This window comes from Nelumbo nucifera, chromosome 1, assembly GCF_055504915.1.
Source record: "Nelumbo nucifera cultivar China Antique chromosome 1, China Antique-T2T, whole genome shotgun sequence".
Lineage (NCBI taxonomy): Eukaryota > Viridiplantae > Streptophyta > Magnoliopsida > Proteales > Nelumbonaceae > Nelumbo > Nelumbo nucifera.
In genome coordinates this window covers 151,534,723-151,561,870 of record NC_142649.1, presented here as the reverse complement: position 1 = coordinate 151,561,870, position 27,148 = coordinate 151,534,723, and the positions used below count along the sequence as shown (strand labels likewise).

The following is a 27,148-nucleotide window of genomic DNA, read 5'->3' as shown; positions in this document are numbered from 1 at the left end:
AACTCCCATTTTCTCTTATTAAATCTTAAATTTAAGTTATTTTTTACTAATAAATGCTACTAATTAGATCTATGCCAACATTTTTAACAACATAAACCCATATATTTTAAAATTGACTTAAAAACAAAACCATTCTTTGTCAACTAGTGTTTAATATATTCAACCATCCAAATCAACCTATGAAGTCATAGGTTGATATTTTTATTAATCAAGTTAAAACTTACAAAAATATAGAAAATTATAAAAATGTAATTACACATGTTTAAGATATTTTTATTAACCAAGTTAAAACAATAAGTGTAATAAACAAAAATTATTTTTAATAAAAATGAAATACATAATTTAGAACTGACCAAAAATGAAATTATTTTGTTGTTTGAAAAGCATCAATAATTCAACTTTTTGGGTCAAGTGTATTAACATTCAATGTCATAAATAAATAATAAAAATTAACAAAATATAAAAATACATAAAATTTGCAAAAAAAAACATCCAACCACATGTATAAATATCATATAGTTATCATATTAAACAAAAAGTATGATATATCAAAATTATTTTTACACACAGAAATAGAAAAAAAATATGAACACATCTATAATTATATATTTACACTACTATTAAAAATATGAATAAGATTACGAAACTTTTTTTGACTAAAATACTCATTTTTTAATTTAATCCCTATTTAATTGTGACGTTTAAATTGTAAATTGAACTACTACTATTCACATCATTCCCCTCTCTTTAAATCTTACATTTATTTTATAAATAAACAAAAAAAAATACACCAAAAAGAAGAATCTAGCAAAAAGCAGGTAGGCCTATCAATGATACTTGAAACTTCAAAACTCAATCCAGTTATCACATATTTAGATAAGGTGTTTATGTAATCATATATGGATTTTGCAATCTACATCCAATTAATAATAAAAAACAAAATAAAAAATGCATATTTATAAAAAAATATAGATACATTATTACTATCATCATCATCTAGAATTGCCATGTGCAAACTACATGTACGCTTAGTAGTTAAATATAAAAATGCATATAACATACCTAAAACATAATTATACATTATCTATTGATAAAATATATATTTACACACATTGTATATATGTATAACCTTAAATACATGTGAGACAGTTTAACTCATTGGACAATTGGATCTCTGAGTCAGTTTTTTAAAACATTGGGTTAAACAAATGATTACAAGAAAGCAACTGTAAATGGGTCCAATTCAGATCCGATATACCTGCATCCAAATCTCATCTTATTAAAATTTAGTCCAATTCAGCAATTATTCACCAGAGTAAAATGGTTCTTACCTTTCCCTACTTTTTCCTTCAAACCAAACACAGCTTAAGTGATTACGTGAACAATCCACATTCGAAATCAACTATTCAAATTGGAGCTTTGACCTTTTATACCAACCCATAATGATAGAGTTTACAGAGAGATGAAAGCAAGATTTCTTTATACACATACTACAAAACAGGTCATGTCATACTCCCGAAATATTGGGCCCTGGCTCAACCGGGAAATTTACAGAGAGGACCTGGCAAGGCCAGAAATGATCAACCCTTGATAACTAGACGCATTCGCCTGTGACACCAGAAAGAAATGGTATAAAAAAAGTTTGTGAATAATCATCATAAACGTGGTAGTTAATCAGGTGGTATTTATCATAATTCACATGTGGGTTTTGACTGGTTAAAACATTTCTAGTACCATTTCTAGTACCATGTCTTCCGGCATTATAGATTTCCCTGACTAGAGATATTAGCTGATTTTGAAGTTGACAATTAATTTTGCTTTGCTACATGTAATTTTAGTATTGAAGCAGTGTAACAAAGAACAATAAAAAAAAAAACAAGTGAAAAAACTCGGCCACATTCTGAATAATAAAAAAAAACAAGTGAAACATCCAAATGCATATAATCAGTCAGAGGGCAGAAATTAGATATTCCATGCATCAGAACTGAGAATGTCAGCTGTAATAATTTATAAAACGCAACTTCACGGCGAGGAGCTACAGAAGACAGCAGAGATAAAACAAGATCCAGATCCATTTTGGGAAACTAGTCTAGCTCGTGTCATGAAAACGGCAGACGAAATTCTAGATACGATACAGCATTGCAGCCGAGAGCCGATCACCTTAAGTGAGACTGAGGATTTTATGTAACTGTAGCTTGATCAAGCCCATGTTGAATTCGTAAATAGTACACTGGACTGTAAGAATGAGAGAAAGCAAAATTGAAAGAGATGTATGTATTTTAATGGAAAGTGTAATCAACTACAAAATGCGTGCCAAATGAAATCATTATCATCGAACAGGCCAACACGTTTTAGCCATGCTCATGGCCTCCTCCCTGTTTGTCATTGAGAGGTCTGTCGACAGAGGATATGAAAGAAACCCATTAGTTTCACTTTCACATATAAAACCAATTTGACAATAATATTCTAATGTAGACAATATAATGTTTGCCATCACAATTAAAACTCCAATATAAGCTTAAGTAATAAAGATCTTTAGGTAGATCAGAAGGATTTTCTAGAATGGGATTGCAACATGGTCAAACACGGACAGATCTTTTTAAGCCAAAGAATGTCCTGCAACTCGGGAAGAATGATATCCAATTTGCAAACTTTTTTGAGGTATTCCATTACATGTATATGCCATTGCATCTATAAAAACCTGTGACAGCTCAGAGTTCCAATTTCAACTGCATGGGAAGATCTAATCGACAGAAAGAGTTCAGACAAGATATTCCCCATATAAAAATGTCAATCTCTACAGAAATTCAACCTTTTCAGGTACCGACTTACCCTCAAACAACATAAACACAACCAAAATTTATCAGTACATATATTAAGATACAACATTCACTTGTCTACACCTGTTATGCATATGATATACACGTCATGTAATGCAATTTTTAAAAAGCTTGAGAAGTGGATGCCCGGAGGCAGGCCTCCTGGTGAGGGGCCCCCTCAGGATGCCCCAAGGCACATGTTAGAGGCATTGAAGCCTCTGAGGCTTATGCTTCATGCATGATGCCTCATACATAAAGAATGGAAAAAAAAAAAAAAGAAAGGAAACAAGAAAAAGGGACCCCCTCTTTCAGCTAGCATTGTGCATCCTCATGCTTCTTTATACAAGATATCTTTTATCAAAAAGAAACAAGAAAAGCAAAAACACCTCCTTCCTCTTCTGCTTCTTCCTCTTGAGGAGGCTTACACCTCACGCCTCTAGGTAGTGGAACACCTTGCATCACACCTCCACATTTTAAAACATTATTGTAATGTAAGCTTACCTTGGTACATTCATTTTGTATTTTAAGTAGGCGGGTTACAGCAGCAGAAAATAGGATTTAATCAAAGAAAAATAGAAGAGACAGTGGTCAGCAGCAAGAGACCATTAAAGAGTGGCCAGCAGCAATGTAAGCGTACCTTAGTAGGGCAGCAGTAATAAAAAACAATAAAAGAGTTCTTTTATTTTGCATTAAACATTAAGATACAACAAAAGCCCAACAAATAAGAAGCCGGCCTGTCAACATTTTACACTTGATCTAGCAAGAACATTAATTACCCAATTTAGTTAACGTCTACATAAATGGTTCGTTTATTTTGTCCACCAAACCTCACAATTATGGGAAAGAAAGTGTCATATAGAAAAGGGAAATGAGATTGCCATTCATGATGCAAGAGATAAATGAACCCCTTATCATTCTCTCTTCAGAATACATGGGGTTGTGGTTGCTTCTGAGCGGGAAGAGGAAGGACTATGATCTAGTTTCTCTTGGGATTGGACCCAATTTTCACTGGGGGATCTTGCTCTTCCATGATTGCTAATGATGTTAGTGGTGGTCAGACACTAGAGTCATCCTCCTTAGAAACTTTTATAAATTCAAGAGATATATGGCAATAATCTATTTCTTCAATACAGTTTTGCTCGATCTATTTCACCATTTTGTAAGAGTTCTTGATACATTTGGGGTTCAAATTTGCTTTCCTGAATCTCTGAGGCAGTTTTTGCAATCATGGCAGCTGAATGGTTTGAGCAGTGCTACGAGAGCATTGTGGGAGGTGTGCCCAGCAGCTGTTTGTTGGGCAATCAGGGGTGAGGAACAGTAAAGTTTTTGAAAATAAAGCAACTGAAGAATCAGTGGTGGCTGGAAAAGTTGAGGTAATGTTTGATCTTGGTTGGCTTCTGATTCCTTATTTAGAGGAATGTCATATTTTTAGCCTTCCAATAAAGTTTTTCTATTTTGTAATTAAGATGTAATTATTTAATGAGTTTTGTATATTCCCCAATGTACAGTCTTCATGGGTGTCGGGTTTTTGGATGATTAATACAATATACTTTATCTTTTGGCTATGTTTGGTTTGAAGGAAAAGGTAGGGAAAGGAAGGGAAAGACAGGGAAACCTAATATAAGGTTTGTAAAGGTTTCCCTACCTTTTCCTTCAGACCAAACATAGCCTTTCTAAAAACATTGTGCACAAAGATGTAGTGTAGGGAGTATGCCATGCATCCTTGGCAATTCCTATGCTCACGTCTACCACTTAAACCTATTACTTAAACCAGATATATGGGCACATATTTCCCCAATACAATTGGTTTCTTTGAATACCTTGTCTAGCCAAAGCATCAGCAACACTTATACTCATATTTGCATGCAAGTAAATATCGCATCCATCATTTCTGCCATATTTCTCAGTTCTTGCTTCTCTAATGGAATGTCAATATCGCCAAGCATTTCTTCCACCCCTATATAGTGGAAACGAAATCACTCTACAAGTTCTTTTATTTTGCATTAAGGTTTATTTATCTCTTGTAGATTTCTTGGTTGATTCTTTAGCTAAGCAAGGGGTAATGAGGGATCAGTTGTTTTGGGCACATTGTAAATTTCATGCTGTTGTTTCTTTAAGAGTGAGACACTGAGGCTGCACCTTGCACCTCCCTTTGGGATGCTTGTAACAGTTGCTTATCCTTTTTGATATCAATGAAATTTTAATGAACTTTTACTTATAAAAAAAAAACTTATTTATCCTTTTTTCTCTGAGAGGAGGCCTAGCTGTGTGTCTAAAGAAGAAACCTCTTGTCTGAGGGCATTGTAATGTGAGTGTATTAAGTTATGCACAAGGAATTAATAGTAATGTTCAAAATATACAAACCAAGATCACAAACCCATGTATAATACAATGGATAAATGCTAAAAAAATCACATTCAATTTTATGCCAACAGCTTAATCATAGAAAAGAATACTGAGTATTGAGAAAATCTGTCACAGATCATAATCACTCTACATCCTAATTGCTAAACACCATGGAAAGAATGCTTAATTGAGAATGTATGTGGGTAACATCTGAATAGCCTGTTCCAAAGCCAAAAGGCCAATAACATCTTACATTCAAAGTGGCTAACTAGTCACTTGATCATGGTTTCAAATGTCGCCAAATGTCGCTAATGTCGCCCGACATATGTCGGTGTCGAGGCTCACCGACACGAAAGTGGATGGTAATATAAAAATTACATTATGTCGGTCGACATTTCCTATATTTCGGAAATGTCGACCAAATCGGTCCAAATAACCAAAAAAAGTACAATTTTTCCTATTATGTCGACTAATGTACATTAAAAATATAATATATTAGTATATTATATTAATATAATACAGTATATTAATATAGATTATTCCATTAATAATTTCTATTTAATATTTCAAATAAAATATTTATAAAAAGAATTAACAAAATATAAAAACAAAAGAATAAATTAATTACTTTATAATATAAAACATAAAATATTTTTCAAGTAATAAAATATTAACTATTTAGTATTTTTAAAATATTTATTAAAATCAGAAAAAGTTTATTAAATTTTATAATAAACCATATTCTACATTTAATATAAAAAAACAGAATAAATTTTATACTAAATCATAACTTATTATAAATTTAGTATTAAATATCATAATAAATTCATTAAGTTTTATAAGAAATCAGAATTTATCATAATCTTAATACTACAAAAAGGAGAATCAGTTTATTAAATTTATAATAAAACATAATGTATTATAACTTTAATATTTAAAAAAATCAGAATAAATGTATTTCTATTTACTAGTGTGAAATAAATATATTAGAATTTATAATAAATCAGAATTAGAAATAAGAAAAGAAAATATCAGATAACCTTGTAAAAACATCAAAATGCATAATAAATCAGTAAATCGTCATTTACTAATTTGTTATTGATCTTAGTTTCTTAGCTTTATATAATGCTTGGGAATAAGATAATAATCTAGAAATATGTATTAATGCTTCTTTTATCATTTTACAAAATATCTTTGCATATTTCCACATATTTCATAATATTTCCACAATGTCTCTAATTGTTACAATATTTCCCCTCAACATTTCCGACATATGTCCTTTATTTTGGTAAGCATCATTTCCATCGACATCGACATTTTAAACCTTGCACTTGATCCCAGGGGAGATATAAGAAGGTTCTTAACTTTTCACTAGCAAATAGAATCGTTTTCCCCTCAATGAAGCAGCACATGGGCTCTATGGTCATCAAGGGAGATAATATCACAAAGCAACAAGGAAACTAAGCTCTAAGTGAGGAACGGCTAGGTATTTGTCTACCTAGGACACCCATGAATCCATTGCAACATGTAAAGAGAAAAGCAGAATAACCCAATTTCCATCCCTGGTATCCGGAATGAATACAGATTACAGACCTAACCCTGAGCATTTTCTTGCATAATGTGGCCACTCACAGACTCAAACCCTTGTTTTCACACTTATCAACATGAGATTTTACTATTGCCCAATGGCCAAAGCAATGACCCCTAATGCAGATTTAATAACCCTGAGATGCTGAAAATGAGAAATGAGGAAGAAAATACCTTCTTTTTCTGTACAACACGTGAATAACCAAATGCATCTATAAAGTTCTTCCATCCACATAACACAAGAAAAAAGTCTGTCATCCCCATCCATAGTGCCACCTATTTCAGCTGCTGCTTTCGAGATAAAAGAACTACAAAGGTAGGTAGTTGAGTTGAACTTTAGTCCAAATAATTAATTAAAAGTTGCTAAAAAACAGAGGTTCTGAGCATTACCTTCAGCTATACTGCAAAAGCTTTCAATGGGGAAAATTCTCTTTGGATCCAATTTTTGCAATGATGGTAAAGTTTGGGCCAGACAACTTTCACTGCAGTGAACAAAAGCAAGTAATTAAATACTCAAAGTCTTGAACGAAGATATCCAGTCATTTCATATATGAACCCCAGCCCAAGAGGGAATCTATTCCATATAATAGAGCCTTATGCGGAAGGATCCCCAAACCCACCATTTGATGTCTCCTATATGGCAACTCCAAGGGTCGGAAACTGGCCAAATAAAAAAGGCCATTACCCAATGTAAGTCCCAATTGACCAAATAAACAAATACAAAATAATAATGTGTTGGATTCCTTTCAGAGAAAATCTTTGTTGACTTGATAATTAGATACTAATTCACTTTTTTAGCGCAAGACATTAAGAGAGAACACATCAAACAGTGGTCCCATCCCTAGCATGTTTACTAGTAGCTTAGTGCAGGTAGAAATGTGACTTTTTGACCTTAGAATTTATACTGATAAACCTCTTTTGGCATATGTAGAAGATAGAAAGATTAGAAAGTTTTCTAGAAAAATGGAATTAGTTAATAAACCTTTAAGGAAACATTAGATGATTAGAAGAAACATAGTTGCACATTTAAGGCTCAAAAAACCATAGCAAAGAATCATAAAAATCAACAGGAGAAAACTAAGAGACTTCAATAGGTATCTTTCTTTATACCAGAAAAAAGGCATCTTTCTCTATCTCTTTTTTAGCTTCCAGCCATCTTCTCTTCATTAAATATATCAATTACTTGCCATTTTAAATTTTATCCTTTTTGTTACTATATGCTTTGGTGCTTCGGTTATTTGTAGTTATATGCATTTCTCTTCTTCTTTTGAACTATAATGACTTGGTAAGTAAACCGTATGAAAATAGTATGCCAATTATCCAATCACCAATTCTCCAACTGTTCTTTTAGGAAAATATTTTTAAAGATTATGATGATCTTAACGTAATATTGAAAAGTTTTTAATAATATTCTAAAATTTTAAACCATAATTATATAGTCTATCAATGAAATCTGAAATATTGCCAACATATTGGCAAAACATTAGGGATATATGGGAAAAAATTCCCAGAAATTTTTGTATCGACACTCAGAAAAATGGGATATATAGGGGATATTCTGCCAAATATCATTGATATTGCAACCCATGGGTAAGATATAAGTTTTAACCTGGCCCATGAAGGAATAAGTTTCTTATTTGGTATGTCATCTTCTTCTTCCTCTTCCTCTTCATCATCTGAGCCTTGGTATGGAGAAATGTCATATGACTGCTCTAAACATATGTCTGTTGCAGAGGTGCAATCTTCATTTGCTAAATTGGAAGGTACCTGCAAGTATGAAGAGTTATTTAATCAGAAAGTTCTATACAAGGCTCCTGAAAAATAGATGGCTACTAAGAAATTACATAACCCTAGAAAGTAATGACTTAAATCAGCCACTACTTTCTCTAGGAAACAAATAACACTAGCACCAAGATGGAGGAAAGCTCTATACAAGGCTCCAGCAAAATAGATGGCTACTAAGGAATTACATAACCCTAGAAAGTAATGGCTTAAGTCAGCCACTACTTTCTCTAGGAAACAAAGAACACTAGCACCAAGATGGAGGATGAAATGGCAAGTTTACAAGGAGAGTGAACCCATTCTTCAACAGGTCCACGTAGAAGGACTCCTTGACTAATGTTATTCCAATTTGCTGGTTCTAACCTTCCATTCTATTCCACTATTTTAACAATCAGAATTCGGAAGCAGTAATGGCAACTAACCATAAAACCTCAACTGTTAGAAATGACCCATTTGAGGATTACTTTATTCTTATTATAACTTTTTGGTGGGATCTGAATCTCCTTGATAAATCTGATTTGACCATAGGTCAGTGTTCTAAAAGCGCAAGGCACAATAAAGGTGCAGGGGCCTATTTGCACCTGAGGCCCAAGGGATAAGACGAGGCGCAAAAAATACAAAAAAGGCTAAAAAATAAAAAAAAAAATCAGAAAATTCAAATAAATGCCAAAAAATTAAAAAAAATATTAATCATTATATTAATAAAAAAATAGACTTAAATTTTAAAATAAATGTTTTAAAAAACCTATTATCTAAATAAAAATACATAAACATAACATGTAAAGCATATTCAAATGAGAATTTAAAAATAAAATCAAACATATAAAACATTTTCACGCATGTAAAACCCACAATCTCTTTTTTCCTCAATTGCATTACTTCAAGTAGCTAACTTGATGTAAAATATATTACATTCCTGATTCTACGAGCTGCCTTTGTGCCACACCCCTCGAGGCAAGCCCAAACAAGTCCGTGTTAGGGTCTTAAATTCTTAATTCTCATATAAAAAATGATGATTTTATAATTTTAAGTACTTTTTAAGAATTTATTTTATTAGGATGAATGAATGAATAACATTAGCAAATAGTGGGTCCCTCGGCCCAACCGCTAGGTTCAAAAAAAGCAAAAAAGCATCAAATTTTCAAAAAGCACATGTTTAGGGTGTGGCGCAAGGCACATGCCTAGGTGCACCAAGTGTTTGCCTTTTGAAAGGGTTGTGCCTAGGTCCTAGGCAAGGGGCATACCCTAAAATGCACCTTACTTGTGCGCCTAGGCGCGCCTTTTAAATCACTGCCATAGGTGAAATATTATTACATCCCCCCACGCCCACACACACCCCTCATGTAGGACGGAAAGATCTTACCTGCTCTCCATCCAACCAAAGGCACTTCCATGGGCTTCTCCAAGTGGATAAAGTGTCTTTCTTGGTCAAGCATTAATTTTTGAAAATCCAAGGTTTCTTGTGAAACCCTTCCCAGTTTTGTTTTGTTTTTCATTTAGAGGTGGTGCCAAGACTCATCAGCAAGGATGGGTACTCTATTTAGTGTTGCAACTTGGGCAGGCCTAATTGGAGCCCAAACCAACCCAACCCACAATTTTACACGAGTTAGGCTTGGTTTTTCAGCCCTTGGGCTGGGCTTGGGCCCAAAAGTTCAAGCTTTTTAAGTTTAGGGCTGGTCTCAAGCCTAGCCATTAGGTAACCCAAACCCAGCTCAAGCCCGGCCCAACCCGATAACATGCATGTATGCATGCATATATAGACACATATTTGCATGCAAACATGCATATATGCATACATGGATTCATATACACATACATGTATATCAATTTTTAGTGTGTTGATTGACCAACCCAAGACTGGCCTGGGCCCTAACCCAACCGAAGTGCATCAAATTATGGTTGGGGCTGGGGCCCAACCTTAGTGCATCAAATTTTGGTTGGGGCTGGGCTAGGGTTGGATTGTTTGGGCTTGACCTCAAGCTTGGGCTAGTCTCCAGCTTCAGACCCAATTCTTAAGGTTAGGCTTCAGTTCAGCTAAAACATGGCCCAGGCTGCCCAATTTGCACCCAGTTGAAAAACAACCCTTCGAAGTATGGGACTGTATAGGATTAGATGGAAGAATCAAAAGGAGTAAAACAGCTGAAAAGATTGGTAGAAGATGAAGAGAGAGCTGGCGGCAAAGAAGGTTAGAGAATGAGAAGTTCGAACTAATCTCTCCCTCTAACACTCTAACACTATTTCATTAAGTTAATTTTTGAATAATTACAAGGGAGGCCCTTGGTTGGGCAAGAAATTACCAAAAACATAGCATAGAAGAGGAGGGGCCCAGAATAAGGCCCATTACAGAAAAGAACATAAATATAACATAGAATAACAGCCTATGGGCCATTCGGCCCATCTTCTCTACACACCCCTAACTCTATCAGGAAAGGGATGCTATGCATAACTGTCAATTCAATTCTAGGTACAATGGAATGCCAAGTTACCTAGACGAGCATCTAGGAGAAAGAGTTCTACATAGGGAAAAAAGACAAATTATTGGTTCATCCCCTAATTTTGCATACCAATCAGCATGCCATAAGTTGGAAATCATCGTATCTAAGAGACTGTAGTACTTTAAATAAATTAAATTTGATGTTTCAAGAGAAAGTGATGCAATGGGAAAAGGAACAAAGGATAGAACCCTTTTTTTCTTTTTATTATGAGAGAGAGACTGTAAAAAAAAAAAAAAAAGAAGAAGAAAAATCTTTGTCCTTCTCCTCTTTCTCTTCTTAAAGTCATTGGTTCTTTTATGTTTTAACAGAAAATTCCTTAAACAAAGTATAAAAATATAATGTAGGGCATTGCCCCCACCCTAATAATACCCTTTCAAATGGTGATCACTGTCTCTATCACTATTCCCAAGATATCCCATTGGTTATTTAAAAGCTGATTTCCTTTCTCATGAATCCTTGAATTCATCATTCTCAAAATGGTCTAAAACTCCATCCCATACAATGCATGTTGGATTCTGACCATATCCATGAAAGATTGACCAAAAATGTTCTCTTGGACAAAAAAGAGAGTGAAGGAACAAGATATACTTTCAAGTTTGCACTTTGAAGTTGGTAAAGTTTTCTGTACTTGGAAACACTATGATTCAAAATTGTCATCTTCACTAGCTTCATGGATCACAACATGAGAATTTAAGAAATTAGGAGACTAAGCAACAATTTTACCTATAAGATCTACCATCATACAAAATGAAAAATAAAATTGCTTAAAGACTTCTCTAAACATGCAGTAATAATTCCTATTAGTAGCAATTTGTAATGGTAGGCATTGGACAGGTTGAAGTCAGGATTAACTCTTACCTGTCTAACATCATCAAGCTCCTTAAAAGCACCACTATGTTCAGGTACAATGCTTACTTTCAGAGCATTTGCCGCAGAAACTATTGCAGTCCTGGGATCAGTTTCAGTTTCCTTCCTACACTTAGGTCCTTCCTTTCCTGTTTCTATTTTCTGCTGCTTTGCTGGTCCTTCAGTCAACTCCTTTCCCTTGTGCTGTCTCTCATCCTACAGAAGAAAGGACCACAATTAATTTGATCAAAATCAAAGAAACAGAACGCTGTAATTTTATTCTCAAATGAGATCTTACTGCCAGCTGGTGCCTTGGCTCTTTCTCCTCTTTCTCAACACGTAATTTATTCTCATGTTCTCTCTGTTGTCTTTGTGCTTCTACATTGCATTTACGTTTCTTTTCCCTCTCCTTCCTTTCTTCTTCTTCTCTTAGCCTTTTCCTTGCTGCAATTTCAGCTTCCTTTTTCTTCCGGTCTTCTTCCTTCTTTTTCTGTATGTTTTCTTGCTCTAATCTGGCCCTCTCAAGCTTAACTGCTTCTTTTCTCATTTTGCGTTCCTTTTCTCTCTTTTCTTCAAGACGTTTTGCAGTTTCAGCCGCCTCCAAGGCTTTCACTTTAATGTCCCTTTTCCCTGCAGAACAAAAGTCAAAGAAAATATCAAATTAAGATTAAAGAATTAAGTTTCCTGCATTCTTGAGTCTCAGAAATAGGCAGCACCACATGATTCCAATACAACCTAATAATTCTTAATAATAAATAATGAGCTCATCACAATCTGTCATTAGTTTATCACTGTTTCAAACTTTATGCTTCAATTCAATGTGTCCATATTTATAGGACAATCATTAATATGCATGCCTATGGTTATCATAGCAATAAACTGCACCCCAAAAAAAGTTTGTTTATCTGTTTTTGTGTGTTAACTATTTCAAGATGGGAATACTTGCAGATATATAAAAAACTACAATGGGATGATTCTGCTAGTCAGGTCATTTAGTAAAGGAGTCTGAATTACTGAGGAATGTTCCAAGCACTCGCCACTTGTGGAAAATTCCATCTTAAACCCCTTTATCACATACCAAAATAATCCCTTCCTAGGGACCATTTTTAAATTAAAAATTTTGAAACATAGGGTGGCTCATAACACCTGGATAACACTGTAATTACAAGATGTTTTATATGGCTGGCATGGAGTGAATGATGAACTTGTATAATATGCATAGGGTCCCCCCCCCAGTAAATGGACAGCTTAGATCAGACACAGGACTCCTGCACATTCTCCCACTACACCGTCCCCCTCTATCTGTCTATTCATACTAGTAATGACCCATGCAATGCAAGGGCTGGTATTATGATGGGAATATATGTTAACCAAGACCTATTATATTAGAAATAATAATAAATGATAAGAAAATAGATCTTACAGGAGTAATTGAAAAGACATAGAGGTGGGCAACAAACTGGGGGAACTCCTTTTAGAAGGTTAAGAGATGACCAGAAAAGTGCTCCTGAAGCTAGAAGAAAAGGAGAATGAAAATTTTTAATTAACTCTAATGCAGAGTCTAACAAGTAACCTGGAAAGAGTCTTCAAAAGAAACTGGGGAGGACAGAGCGGAGTTTAAAGAAGTGTTACAGGGATCTTTTAAGAGCACTGAGGTGGCTTTGGAGGGTTGGAATGGAGCGAAGGGTAGCAGGTAAGTTTAGTGGAAAGGGTAAATTTATTTTGGCTCTATGAGGTAACACTTGTTTTATTTTCTGATGGAAGAGTGAGGGGCAGCTTGATTATTTGCTAAATGGCAGACAAAATTGTTGTCTTGGTATGTGGAGATGTTTTACTGGTATGGATGTGTCCCTGTGGCTTCTTTTACTTATACTTGTCGTGGTGATATCTTATCATCTGGGATTATATCTTTCTTTCTGTTTCTCTTTGAATGATATTTTTGTTTTACTATCAAATAATAATAATAATAATAATAATAATAATTAAAACTAAAAGAGAAAAAAACATGGGTGCAAGGAGCTACTATGCAACTAAAGACTATATATGAAAGATGCCCCACTCTATAAAGACCCAGACAGGGGTAAATAGTGTAGTCACTTCATCATCATCATCTAATCCTTGTCCCAAGCATATGGGGTTGGCTACATGAATCCTGTTCCATCATTCCATTTTGTTCAGTGCCATATTCATTGTTAAATTATGAGCCTCCAAATCATTTCTCACAATTTCAACCCATGCCCTACCTACTTGGTCTGCCTCTGCCCCTAGCTCTTCTAGCCCCTCCAACTTGTAACAAATCAATTGCATGAACAGTGGTGGATAAAACAACACATTTAAAGCAAATATTCTAGAAAATATGAAATCAATACCATTTTGTAAATTGTAAAAAAATCAATATAATCAGATGTTTTTCATGTGAAAAAAAAAATGTAGGCAAATTAAAGAACCAGCAGTACAATAGAGGGGGTACTATATGAGTTGAAATAAAGGGTTTTGGGAGAAGTTTAGGGAAGGTAAGTATTCAGTTTCACTTATTGAGGAAACTGAGTTGATAGTGTATTAGAGGAAGATTGCCCGGATTCCTTTTTGAGGAAACTGGATTAACATAGTGTATTAGAAGAATAGTTAGTATCGAGTGGGAATTTTATGAGGACGATAAAAAAAAAATTGAGGTGGGAACATTGGGAGAGATGGAGAAAGGTGGTTGATAAGAAAGAGGATATTGAGCAAAAGATTTTAGTAAGTAGTATCTATCAAAAAAAATTAGGAAGTAGAGACAGATGTAGATGAGAGAGGTCGGTAAGTAGCATGGCTCCAGTTGTATCTTACTTCTATATAGGCCATATTGTGATGATTCAGTTTCCCTTTTAGAAGAGAAAAAGGTAATCAAATTGGCTGTGGGTCAGTTGGACATGGGAGCAACAGGTTGTAGACTATTGGCTCATTAGAGGCGACAGAGGAGATATTTCATACTTTTATCTATTGAAAAATAAAAAAAAAAGGAAAAATTTGTTAAGGGGATCAGGAAGAAAAGAGAGAAAAGACAATAGGAAAAAGTGTTACTACAGCCTGGGTCAACTCATGCTTGCAAGTTATAAGAACTGAAATGCAATAGTATATTTAATTAAAGGATTCTATGCACCAGTTAAATTTATAAGCATGGGGAACCAATAATCATCTGTCAATAATAAATCCAGCATTCTCTGGAATCAAGAAGTTAAAGGGTTGTAATTGAGATGAAACAATTGGATTTTGTCTTTAATCCCATATCCAGAAGTTGAATGAAAAATCTCAAAATGGATCTCAATCTAAGCACTGCATTTGCATGAAAAGGAATGGTACATTGTCAAAATGAAGAACATAATCTTACCCATAAGAACTGCAGGTACTTGCTTTTGTTGAACAAGTGGAATAAAAGATGAGATATTAGATACAATATTATTACGCTTAGATCCCTTTTCTGATATACTCTGGCATCCTTTTCCTTCACTTTCTTTGCCTGATAATTTTGGCCTACCAAATCTGCTTTGAAGAGATCCACTGGCCTTCAATGCACAGTTCATACCTACTAAAGAACTTTGATTCTCTTTGCCTTTTTTGCTTCTATATCTTCTATTACTGCCACAGCCATTGCCATCCTTCTGTTTTACATCCATTCGAGTCCCAGTGAAACCAGATTCTGCATTTTGACAATCTACACTACATTCTTTAAGAGGCATGGCTGCAGAAATGGATGCAGGAGGATCTGTAGTGAAATCAACAAGGGGCCCTGTCTTAATGGAACTATTACTTTCTCTTGCATGGGTTCCTTCTTGGAATGGATCAACTACATCGACTGTTTTCCTGGTTTCTTCACAGATAATTGGATCTTCCTCAATCCGAAAGCAAGTAAGCTCAGGGTTTGAACTGCCACTATTGGATTTTGAAGTAATTCTCTGAGAGAGCTTTGAAACTGGAGGGGTGTATGTTGGTTTTCTACTATCCCGACCAAAAAGAACACTAGAAGATGGCATGCAGCTAGAGAATGAACTTCCCAGAAAAGTGTGACCAGCTTTCTCACTCATGCCACTGTAACTGCACTTAGGAAAAGACTGGTAAACATCTGGTGTCATGTGCAATTTATACTTCATTGAAACAGGGGGCAGTGGAGTAAGCATACTACCAGATCTGTAAAACTGCTCCAGAATACTATCCCGTTCTATGGTAGTGCATGGAAGACCCAACTTGTCAAGGTTAACCCCTTCTCCACCAAGGCAGGGAACAGTATTCTCTGAAAGCACACCAACATTGAAGCCCTCAAACTCAGGCATGGCTTGATCAGCACCAACCAAGTCAAGATCCTGGGCAGATTGGGAGCTGACTGAGCAATATGAAAACAACATATCCTCTCCTAGATGACTTCCCTGCATGGTTCCTTCAGAACAACCCAAATTTTCCATATTTACCACATTCAGTATCCTTTCATAGGGTGGCAAACCAATTTCATCAAGGACAGTGCTTGTTGGATCTAGGATACCAACTTCATCCTTCAAGCAACCTCGGGACTTAACAATCACCTCTTTCTCTGAACTAGAATCAAAAGAATACTCTGATTGTTGGTGATTAACAGTCAAGGGGTTATTATTTGCACCTTGATCTTTCACTTCCAATTCAAGTTTACCCTGGCAAGCACAGTTACAGCCATAAGCTTTCCATCAGAATCTCTTTGATAAAACTAGAGGGCATATTTATTTGAATTAGTGGAATCTGTCTAAAATGTATAAGCATGGACATAAAAAAGTAGATGATTTGTATGCATCAATAATCTCGGATATTCATGTCTATGTAAATGTAGATTCATATCAAATAACATTACACAATACTGATTTCTTTATTTGATCATGGGAGTTCAATGGAACACACTTGTCTGATCATGGGCAATTATAGGGGCAGAACATGTATGCCCAACCTTCATCTCACCCCACTAGTGCCATAGACCAGGTGTGAACCCACCATATAATAAATCAATGTAAGAGATATAAGAGATATCCCAAAACAAAGGTCAACTTCATCAAGTCATCCTAATCATTCAATCTAGAATCCACTGATTTTTTGAAACTCCTCCAAAGGTTAAGAGAAGATATTGTAGTATAGGTGATTCCCATTCTAGGAACAACAAATGAGGTATAACCATACTCTGCAGGAAGAAAATGTGACTGGGAGCAAGAAAGACAACAAAGTAACAAATGTGTTCTTTAATATGCAACTTAAATATTGCAATAAGGCCAATCTAAACCCAGCAGTTTCCTAGATAAGAACATCAATTATCCAGTGCCTAGTTGAAGCACATTGTCTAGAGAGATCAGACATCCTTACCCAGTAAAACTTCATTGGGCACCTGGCCAACCTTCACAAGTACCACTAATGCAAACAGTCAAATATTTTTCCATGGAAAAACCTATTAGAGATCATAAAAGAAGATAGCACAAATAAATAGAATTACCTCACTGACATGCCACGCACTTTCCATGCATCTAAGTGCATTATCATTCTCCATCTTCTGAGGTGGCTTAACCCAAGTTAAAACTTTTGGGGAAGCAGTGGAGACATTACTTGATTGACTATCAATCTTTCTCCTTTTATATTGAGGCCAGGAACCCCCAGCAGCATTAGCTGCTTTTGTTAATTGTAAGGACTTCTTCGCAATACGAGATCCATCTGATTTAGAACAACCAGCATTTTGACAAATGCTGGCAGAACTCCTTAGGAAATAGCGTGGACCTTGCTCTACATTGTCGTTTTGACAATTGCTGGTAGAACTCCTTAGGAAATAGTGTGCACCTCGCTCTGAATTGTGGTTTTGGTCAATGTTGAGTGATGCTGCTTTCCTGAGAATACTTCTATCAGAAGCACTTGTTGCAACAAAAGATACATGTGATTTAGAACAATTACCATTCTGACCATTGTCGATTGAGCTCCTTACATAGTTTAGTGCAACTTCATCAGCATTATGATCTTGTTCTAATGATGCGGTCTTCCTGTTGATACTTCTCTTAATTGAATCTGTTCTAAAGCGAGATCCTTCTGATTTAGAACAACTGTCATTCTGATGATGACTAGTAAGGCTCCTTACATGGAAGGGTGAATCTTGCTTTGCATGGTGATTTTCCTCGGTCTCTTCTGCAGTTGTTTTCTCAATGATGCTTTCCTTCATTGCATCTGCAGCAATGACACAAGAGGCCTTAGTTTCATGGGCTCCCAAAAGCATGGTACAGTTCATATACGGGTTAAATCCAGAAATGGCATGGCTATCAGGGTCCACAAAGCCTTTTAGGTGATTACATTTAGATGGTTCAGGATTGTGATCTTCCAGAAATATCTTCATGGGTCCAAGAAGAAGATCCTGATTACATGTCTGAACAAAATCATCCCTCTGTTGGTCCACATTCAAATCAGGAGACACTGCTTCCTTACTCCCAACTGAACTTTTCCTACCAGCTTGCAAGGTAAGTAAAGAATCTGTTGACTGTATCTGATTTGACAGTATGTTACTTTCTAGAGATGTATCAGTAAGTGCACCTTCACAAATCTCATATGCTGCTTTTCCTGATGGCAAGGTAGATTTTGAGGATTTTATAACAGATGTAGAGTTCTCTTGGGGTTTCTCAAACTCAACAAGTTTGAATCTTTCCACTACTTCAGCTTCAGAAGGAGATCCACTGACCTGTTTTTTCCTATTCAAAACCTCCTTCACCTGCTCCTTATCCAAAAGCTCCTTGTCCACATATAAATCACATTTTTTATCACTTGATATAGTTATTTTCTTTAATGATTCGTCAGGTGTTTTTGAAGTAACAGGTCCTTCTTCTGATGAGACTAATTGTATATCCTTAACCAAAGATGGATCAAAATTCTCATTCAAGCTGCACCCTTCCACATCATCAAAGACAAGCTGCTTTGGCTCCACGAATGTACTATCCTCAGAGGGTGGTCTCGAAACAAGAAATTCCAAAGCACCTCTACAGTTAGTCCTATTCATTTTGTGTTGCACATCAGAAATACACTCAGTTTCTGCAGCAACACCATCACATCTTTCCTTGTCAACAATATCACATTGCAGAATATTTACTTGATGATCTGACACTTCCCGGGGATCATGTCCTTCAGCGCAATTCAATGCTTTTGCAATTTCAGAAGATTTATCATCAGGAACAGATCTAGACCATGTATGTGTATCAGTTATTGGGATATCCTCACTAATAAAGCCTCCATTGCTTGGACACCTTTCTTTATTTGTTCTCAGGCAATTAGAAAATTCCAGATCCTTTTCTCTTGACCTGGATTTGTGGATGCTTGCTTGAGTACCTAATGCATTCTGCAACTCAACATCTTGCCTAGACCAACCAGATGGTTCACCAATAGAATTAAGATGCATAGAGGCAGATCTATAACTTGCAACTCTACCACTACCATCATAAGCATTTTCAGAAGAATTATGTAATTCTGCTAACTCTTTGACATTGTTAGGCTGTTTGCAAGAAGTTTCAGACTTTGCACTTCTGCTGGAGTGCATATAGGCACAAGAATTCTTTTCTTGGCTTGCATGCTTCCTTGATTTTGCTTTTGCCACACTACCAGCACTTTCTTTAGCAACATCAGAAAATTTACAGAATTCCACTGGCTCCTTGACACTATCAGGCCATTGGCAAGTATTTCTAGACCTTTTGCTCAAATCTGAATGAACATTGGTATCATCTTCCTTGCGTGGACGCCCTCCTGTTTTTGTTTTTGCACTGTTACGAAGCTCTAGAGCCTTTTGCCTCGACTTGGACCTTTGAATCCTTGCCAGTGATTGGCCCGGATCGAAGCAAGTATTTGAGACCACAGCATCTGTTTGAGTTTGAGGAGAACTAGCAATAAAGCTTAGCTCAGGAACACTGTCCAAAGTGCATTCCCGTCCAAGATCACTCTCATTGAGATGGCACTTAGGCACCACTGTTAGCCTATCCCCTACCTCAAAATACTTGTTGGAAGCACAAGTTTCTGTAAAGAAGTCATTGCAAAACTGTTCATTATTTGTTGTAACAACAGGTTTGTTGTAAAGTATGCACTGCCCACTAGCAATAGAGACTGTGGATTGTGGAGGTCGGAGTAGGAGACCTGAGATTAATTCTTCTTTCTTCATCTCTGCAATGAGATTAACAATTGTTAAACAAGAACCCGACTTTGGACACTCAGAGGAGTTGATAATGATAGCTGTTGCTTTCTGACACCATAGCCTCATGATTAAACCATATAACAGGCATCAAGCAATCTTCAAGTAAAAAAACAGATCCCATTTCCAGGAAAAATAAATATATAAAATAGATTATAAGTAAAAGATTCCAGCATAATCATAACTCTTAAGCCTCTTTTGGCAGGGAAAATATAGTCTAAGATTATAATAGACGTTAATTTTCCTCTGGACTTTTCCAAGGAAATTATTTCCAATTATAAAAAGAAAACGTCATATTAATATGTACAATATATAGGAATAGTATTTGATTAGGAAAAAGTTAACTTCTTGAGAGATTAACATTTCACTGCAGAAATTACAATTTAGTTTTTTTTTTCTTTTCATTCAGTCATAAACTTGTGCAGTTTGCTATGAGACGAGCCACTGCCCAATTATGGTTCCAGTTGTGATTTTCAGGAATGACTATCTAGGCAGATTGCGCACTTTTTATTCCAGACAAGAATTCTTCCTCGAACTTGCAATTTTGCTACTCGAAAATAACGAGAGCAAACAAGCATTTGGAACTTGTGTGGCATCTAAACTAGAAAAGTTGTGTTTTTCAGAAGAAAACGAAGGTCAAATATCGATCATAGGTAAAATTTCTCTCCTTGCACAATAAGGATTAAGTGTTAACTTCACTAGAAATAGTAAGATTTTAAATAAGATGTTGAGTTAGGAAATGCTTGCATAGAAATAACAATTCCAATTTCAGGCTTTAAGAAAAACTCATAGGCAGAAGAAGTGTTTCTGACATCCAAGGACATATAAACTCTGATGCGAAACTAAACTTGAATGGAAGTGAGAGATGCTACTTATACATAATACAAAGATGCATCCCAGATTCTGTCAGAAGAAGAAGGAGAAGCTAACCTCAGTCACACCCGTCTCCGAATGGGTACAGTTAAAATTCAAAAAATTTTATATCCTATGCCAAATTCACATGAATTCTCTCCGGATTGCAACCAGTTAAGTTTAACATATAACCGTAATGCAACTGACAGAGAAACAAAAACCTAATACGAACAAAGATTGAAGCGAAAACCCGGGAGGGCATGGAAGAAAAAGCAAAGAAGATCAAAAGAATCATACCTTCCAGATCTACACATCCATTTCCGAATCCAGCGTCCTCGAACCACGAAGGAGGATGCCGGATTCCATTAATCAAAAGTTTTGCAGCAAGGTGCTGCTCGTATAATTCTTTCTGCTGCTTAACTTGCTCGATTATCCAGTTCTTTCTTTCGAAGATTTGAATGAATAGTTTCTCCAGGGTCGACATTCTCAGGCAAAACCGACGAAGATGGCTGAGAAGTGGAACCCTATAAAGACATCAGACGCCGAGCTTTCACGGTCAAATTAACATTTTCGACTCTGGCCATTGCAGACACCGGATAGAGAGAGATGTGTGACGGCCCTGAAGACCTGAAGCGCGATTTGTCCGAGGCGTTTATTAGAGGATTGGTCGCCGGCGAATTGGCAATGGGCCAATGGTGAATCATGAGCTCTGAGAGCTCTAACGTTGATCGACAGGACAGTGGAGGTAGTATTGTCATTGGCGCGGATCCAAATTTCAAATTTGGAATCTGGAGTCGCTTCCGGAATCGGAGTAGGGCTGCAACTTGGGCTGGATTGGTCCGAATCCAACCCAAAAGGTCGGGTTGGTTGTGTCGGGTTGAAGTTCGGGGGTTGAGGTTATGGTTGAAAATGATTTCCAAAAAAATAAGTTGAATCCTGGCCCAAGGACACTATTTTACCGTCCAAATCAAATACATACTTATATAACACACACATATGAAGGAAAGCCCTTGAGACTAGATATTTTATCCTTAAAATACATGGCATTTTATTTCTTCAAGATTTGGGTTTTCCTTTTATTTGGATGAAGACAACTTTTTGCAAGTTAATGGTCCAAATCGATGCAGGTGTTTGCACTCATAAATATAATATTGCAGCAAGCACAATATTGCAAAAATTATAATGTAATAAGTGTAAATAAAAAATTAAGGCTCAGTTAGGAAGCAGTACAAATGCAAATAAAGATAGAGAGAGAGACATGCAAACGATTTATAGAGGTTTGGCATGCTGAGCACATACTTTTATCAAGCTAGGAATAATTTTGTTTAAGAATTTTTATCATTTACTTTGATCAAAGTTTACACCACCTAGTTGGTTTGATGCTAGTACCACCTAGTTGTTCGGTGCTAGTCACACCTAATAGCTTGGATCCCAAGATGCTCTTTTAGCAGCTGTTTAGCATCGTTGTCATCTCCTGGAGTAACAGCGCCACATAGGAAAAAACGGTGCTCCAGGAAACGGGTATTTGTTTGGAACCATTTTTTCATAAAAAACGGTATTCTAAGTCATACCTCGAAAATCGGGAAGTCATGGCTTGGAGCAACGTCAAATTTGGCATTTCCTAGAGTTGCAGCTCGTTGCTACCAATAGGGCAATGATGTGGCACTGATGTGGCAATGGATAATGGGTACCAGTGTTGAAAACGTTTCATGGAGCATTAGTACCAAACAGACAAAGTAATTGTTGCTCCAAGAAACATTCTATCTGACAGTAACGATTCCAAACAAAAATAAAAACACCATTTTATCAGAAAAGGGTGCTTCAGAAAACGGTGCTGCATCTGCAGCATGGATGCCAAACATATACCTAATGTCCGCCTAGTTGATAAAGTGCTATACACACCACAACTCTATTCGATCGTTCTCCCAAGAACTATGCTACTAAGCGCAAATAGTTGATTAGTGCTGGCCACACCACGGATCTCCACTCTTCTCATACGAACTTTACTACAAAATCAGGTTAGTTGATCTGTAGCCACACCACAAGAGAAATCCTAGCTTTGCTTCTCACTCACAAATTTCTTAAAAATTGTCTACAAAATCAATATTGATGCTACCAAATATTACAGCAAGGGTAGTTTTTGAATTCCCAAAGTGATCTAGCCGATGGTCCCAACTCGTTAGCACACAAAAAGACGTTAGAGGCCTTAGGGTATGGCCTTAGGGGCAAAAATTCCGACTATTAAGTTAGTTGAGGTAATTAAGAGCCAAGATGACAAGGTGAGTGAAGAACAAAAGCAAGTACAGAAGCAATAGTGCAAAATAAAGTTACATGTGGCTCAGGGTCCTTGCTTATATGCGAGATCCTCTTGATGGTTGCGTTATGGGTTATTTACAAGGCTGCAACTTGGGTCGGGTTGGCCCAAATCCAACCTGAAAAAGTTGGATTGGGTTGGGTTGGATTGATGCTCAGGTTAGCCCCCACCACATAGTATCATGTATTTCTTTTAAGATATTCACTTCAATTAATCCAAATCGGAAAGACTAAAACCTTAATAACTGAAAGAATGGTAGGATCCATCTAATGGACGCCACAAAGGTTGCGGAATGGGTGGACGAATTTCAAAAATTTTCCTACCTTCTCCCAACTGGGAATCATATTCCCTAAATTTAGAATACAATATTCAAGGATTCTACTTGAACCATAATCAAACCAGATCTGTACCAAAAGACAAATGGGAGGAATATACCTGATCCGGAGAAGCAGTATCTCCCAAAGTTGGTGTTCACGCCCAAAGAATGCACCAATAACCGTTCCTGCTGAAGATGACACAGCTGTGGATGGAACAGAACCAGCAAGGTGCATCCTACACACTGGATCCTTCACAAGAATCCTCTGGAAACACTAAACACTGAATCTTTTTAGTCTTTGTTGCAAGACTAATGTCAAGAACAGATTTCTTGACTTTCTCTTTTTCTACAAAGATCAAATCTTTGAAGGGTATATGGTGGCGGCAGGAGGAGAACTCCAAGAGCGAAAAAGGGTTGAACTGCTTCTTCTTCCTTTTCTGGAGTATGAATGAGATCTTATCTCAAATCGCAGGAGATATCCTATATCTCTTCAAAAATGGTTCGAAATCTGATGATTTCTCTCTCTTAGGGTTTCTCCTCCTTTCTTCTTGATTAAGAAACCTTCTAATGAGGAGTTATCACAATCCAAATCAGTATTTGGATAGGGGATTATCTTAATCCTATCTGCAGATAAAGTCAGCTTACTCCTGATCTTATCAGGAGGTTACCAGATTCAAATCTAATTTGAATTTGGTCTCCAAGAGTGGATAAGGCTAAAGGCCCAATCCTTTTACTAACATTAATCTCATATTCGTCCCATGGATGGGTGATCATATCAGCCCACCTCGAAATGGGCTTTCGGCCCATTAAGTGTTCAGTGTCTAAATACTTTCCAATCTGCTGCCCAGTTGGGCTTCTTTGTATGGCGTGGGACCCAAGCATTGATCTACACACCAGCCACATGGGTTCGGCCCAGCCTTTAATACAAGGCCCAGCCGAATTCACTGAAAAACTCAATGAACCCCTTGAGTCCATCACATGGACCCTATGGGCCCAACACTTACATTAAGTGGTCCCTAGGCCAAGCCATCTTATAAAAACCCAGGGACTGCGGGCAGGTGCAAGATTAGCCCATCAGGTATTATCCTAAATGGTCTTACACTTAACCTCTCAGCCCTTAATGATCAAGCACTGCCCGACAAGAGAGGACCTCTCCCTCGGCTGCAAGGAAAAGTGTTGCACTCTCCTCTCACATGGATCCCGGGAATTAAAACCATTTGCAAACAATTTGAAACCGTATATATATATATATATATATATATATATATATATATATATATATATATATATATAAAATATATTAATTTTGCAAAACAAAATTCCAACGATTGAAATCAACTGCTGGCAGTTTGGTTTCCATCAGAGAGAGTGCATTCCCGATCATTACCCTTTGTCTGACAAAGTGGTTGATTCAGTCACTATGATCACCCACTCAGATGAATTCTTAGACTGTCCCAACATACCCAGGTTTTGATCCCCATCTAAGGATCTCACTGATTGGCATATCAAAGACAGCCTGATCCGACACCTAGTGAAGTGTCATAATCGAGTCTAGGGGTCAGGTGTAACTTTCCAGTTTTGCCCATCTGTCTCCAAGGTCCAGGGCAACACTGGAAATTTGGTCTGGTTCAAGGATTCAAGTAATCCCATACTGCATGTGCCTCGGGTCTTACCCTGGTGGCTGAGATAGGCCATCCCAACACTTGGTGGCACACCAGTATCAGCCTTGGCAGGATAAATCTCCCTAGACTTATCCAACAGCTGTGAACATTTAAAACTAGCACGAATCTCTATAAAAGTCCAGTTTTAGGGTTTTGCACAGAATTAAACCAAACAACATGAAACAAACATGCACTTTATTTATTTCCACTAAATAACAAAAGTACATCAAATCGGATTGAAGCTAAGGGCATACAAAACTGTCTAACAATAACATTATTTTATGTTTTTTGAAAATTTTATTCTTCATCTCCTCTCTGTTATTTGTCGCCCATAAAAGGTTTATCATAAGTCATAATAAACTATAGTCATTTCTAAAACTTGCGTTATGAGTAGGCCGAGTTGGGGTTTAGAACTTATGAGGGTCGGGCTCGGGCTCAAGTTGTAGGCCCATTGGTCGGGCCTGAAAAAATTTTGTTGATGAAGTGCAAAAGCCCGACCCATAAATAGGCCTACCTGCAAAAATGTGTGTGTGTGTGAGAGAGAGAGAGAAAGAGAGAGAGAGAGAGCAGGGATGCAACTTGATTTTTGAATGGACCCCTAACTCATTCCAAAACCTGGGCCTGAAGCAATGTAAAATGTTAACTCGTGCCAACCTGAGTTCCACCCCTAAGGAAGAGAGAGAGAAGATTGTGGACCAGAGGCCAAAGTATCTCCTTGGCAGTGACTGTGAAACTACCAACCTACTACTGGGAAGCTACCTATTTTCAATCTTCAAATGTGCCTCATTGTATCAAACAAATTGTGGACTCTGATGTCTCGCCTTATATGACTGTATCATGGATACTGATGTTGAATGAATTAACCTAAGGCTTAAAAAATGAAAATAAGAAAAGAGACATAATAGATTGTATCATGGATATTGATGCTGAATGAATTAACCTAAGGCTTTAAAAAAATGAAAAGAGAAAAAAAAAGAGATAATATATTGTATATCAATAACCTTAGGCAATGTTTGGTTTAATTGAAATTAAGAGAGAAATAGAAAGTAGGAGGTAAATTTTGTAAAAATCTTTGAAAACTTCCTATCGACTTTCTGATTCTCTCTTAATTTTCTTTTAAACCAAAAACAACCTTACAAGTCAATGGGTTGACTCCGAGCTGGGTAGATCCATTAATTTAGAATATCCAAATCTAAGTTTTGGGTATTCTAAATCTAAGTTTTATGAGGTTTGTAAGGAATTGATGCTACTCAATTCGATGTGGTGCATGAACTGAGGAGAGCAACCAGATAGTCATTGCCAACGAGGTGGTGCCGAGTTACAAGGACGAGACCACGTTTCAAGACCTATGATCAAGAAAGGAGAAGTCAGAGGCGAAAGGAGTTATTCCCGGGTAGGTACTCCGACGCTCAAGTCAGTAGGAGGTAGCAGGAGGTTAGGCCGAATTAGGAGAGTGTTGGGCCGAGCAAAGAGGAAGTACGGGCATTCAAAGTTGGAATCCTTTACTTTGAGCATGGAATACCTTCTTATAGCCAAAGATCCGTCTCCTGGTCGGATTGGGCCTCTGGGGTTGTCGAGATGAGGTTACTTGCCGAGGTATTTGGGATAGAGTCCTAATCCCCGATGGAGTTTCCCTCCTTATTCTTCCTTATCCGTAGTTACACTTATCCAAGTGACGTGTAGCTGACGTGGTTGAGAGGATGAGATGGGGGGCCATAATAATAGCGTAGCCCGACCCAGGCTACGGAATGGATGCATGCTGTAGAGTTGGCCGAGCTATGCCAATGTGGCCGGGCTGACCGGGCAATGACTAGGCGGCCACGCATCTCTCTGGACCAACTCAGCCATGACCCGAATGCCATTCCCCTAGTTTTGAAGTCGAAGCATGACGCGTTCGGACGAGGTGTAGCGCGGCAGGATGCCTTGTTCCTCGGCT

At 36.8% G+C, this 27,148-nt stretch overlaps 1 protein-coding gene across 3 annotated transcripts; it reads right to left on the bottom strand.

Moving 5' to 3' along the window:
- Positions 1-1,455: 1,455 nt before the first annotated feature.
- On the bottom strand, positions 1,456-21,669 carry WYR (inner centromere protein, ARK-binding region protein). 3 transcript variants are annotated; one of them, XM_019196072.2, is made up of 9 exons: positions 21,219-21,669; positions 17,358-20,041; positions 15,246-16,536; positions 12,174-12,505; positions 11,888-12,091; positions 8,362-8,519; positions 7,143-7,234; positions 6,927-7,060; positions 1,456-1,608 (listed from the first exon to the last, which is right to left on the bottom strand). In XM_019196072.2, exons 1-8 carry the CDS (start codon positions 21,403-21,405, stop codon positions 7,029-7,031), a joined length of 4,980 nt encoding a protein of 1,659 aa, XP_019051617.1. In that variant the 5' UTR covers positions 21,406-21,669; the 3' UTR covers positions 1,456-1,608; positions 6,927-7,028. The 3 variants fall into 3 exon arrangements, with proteins under 3 accessions (XP_019051617.1, XP_010243942.1, XP_010243943.1); XM_010245640.2 differs by lacking the exon at positions 1,456-1,608 and adding an exon at positions 1,882-2,394; XM_010245641.3 differs by lacking the exon at positions 1,456-1,608 and adding an exon at positions 2,401-3,283.
- Between the last annotated feature and the right edge of the window lie 5,479 nt (positions 21,670-27,148).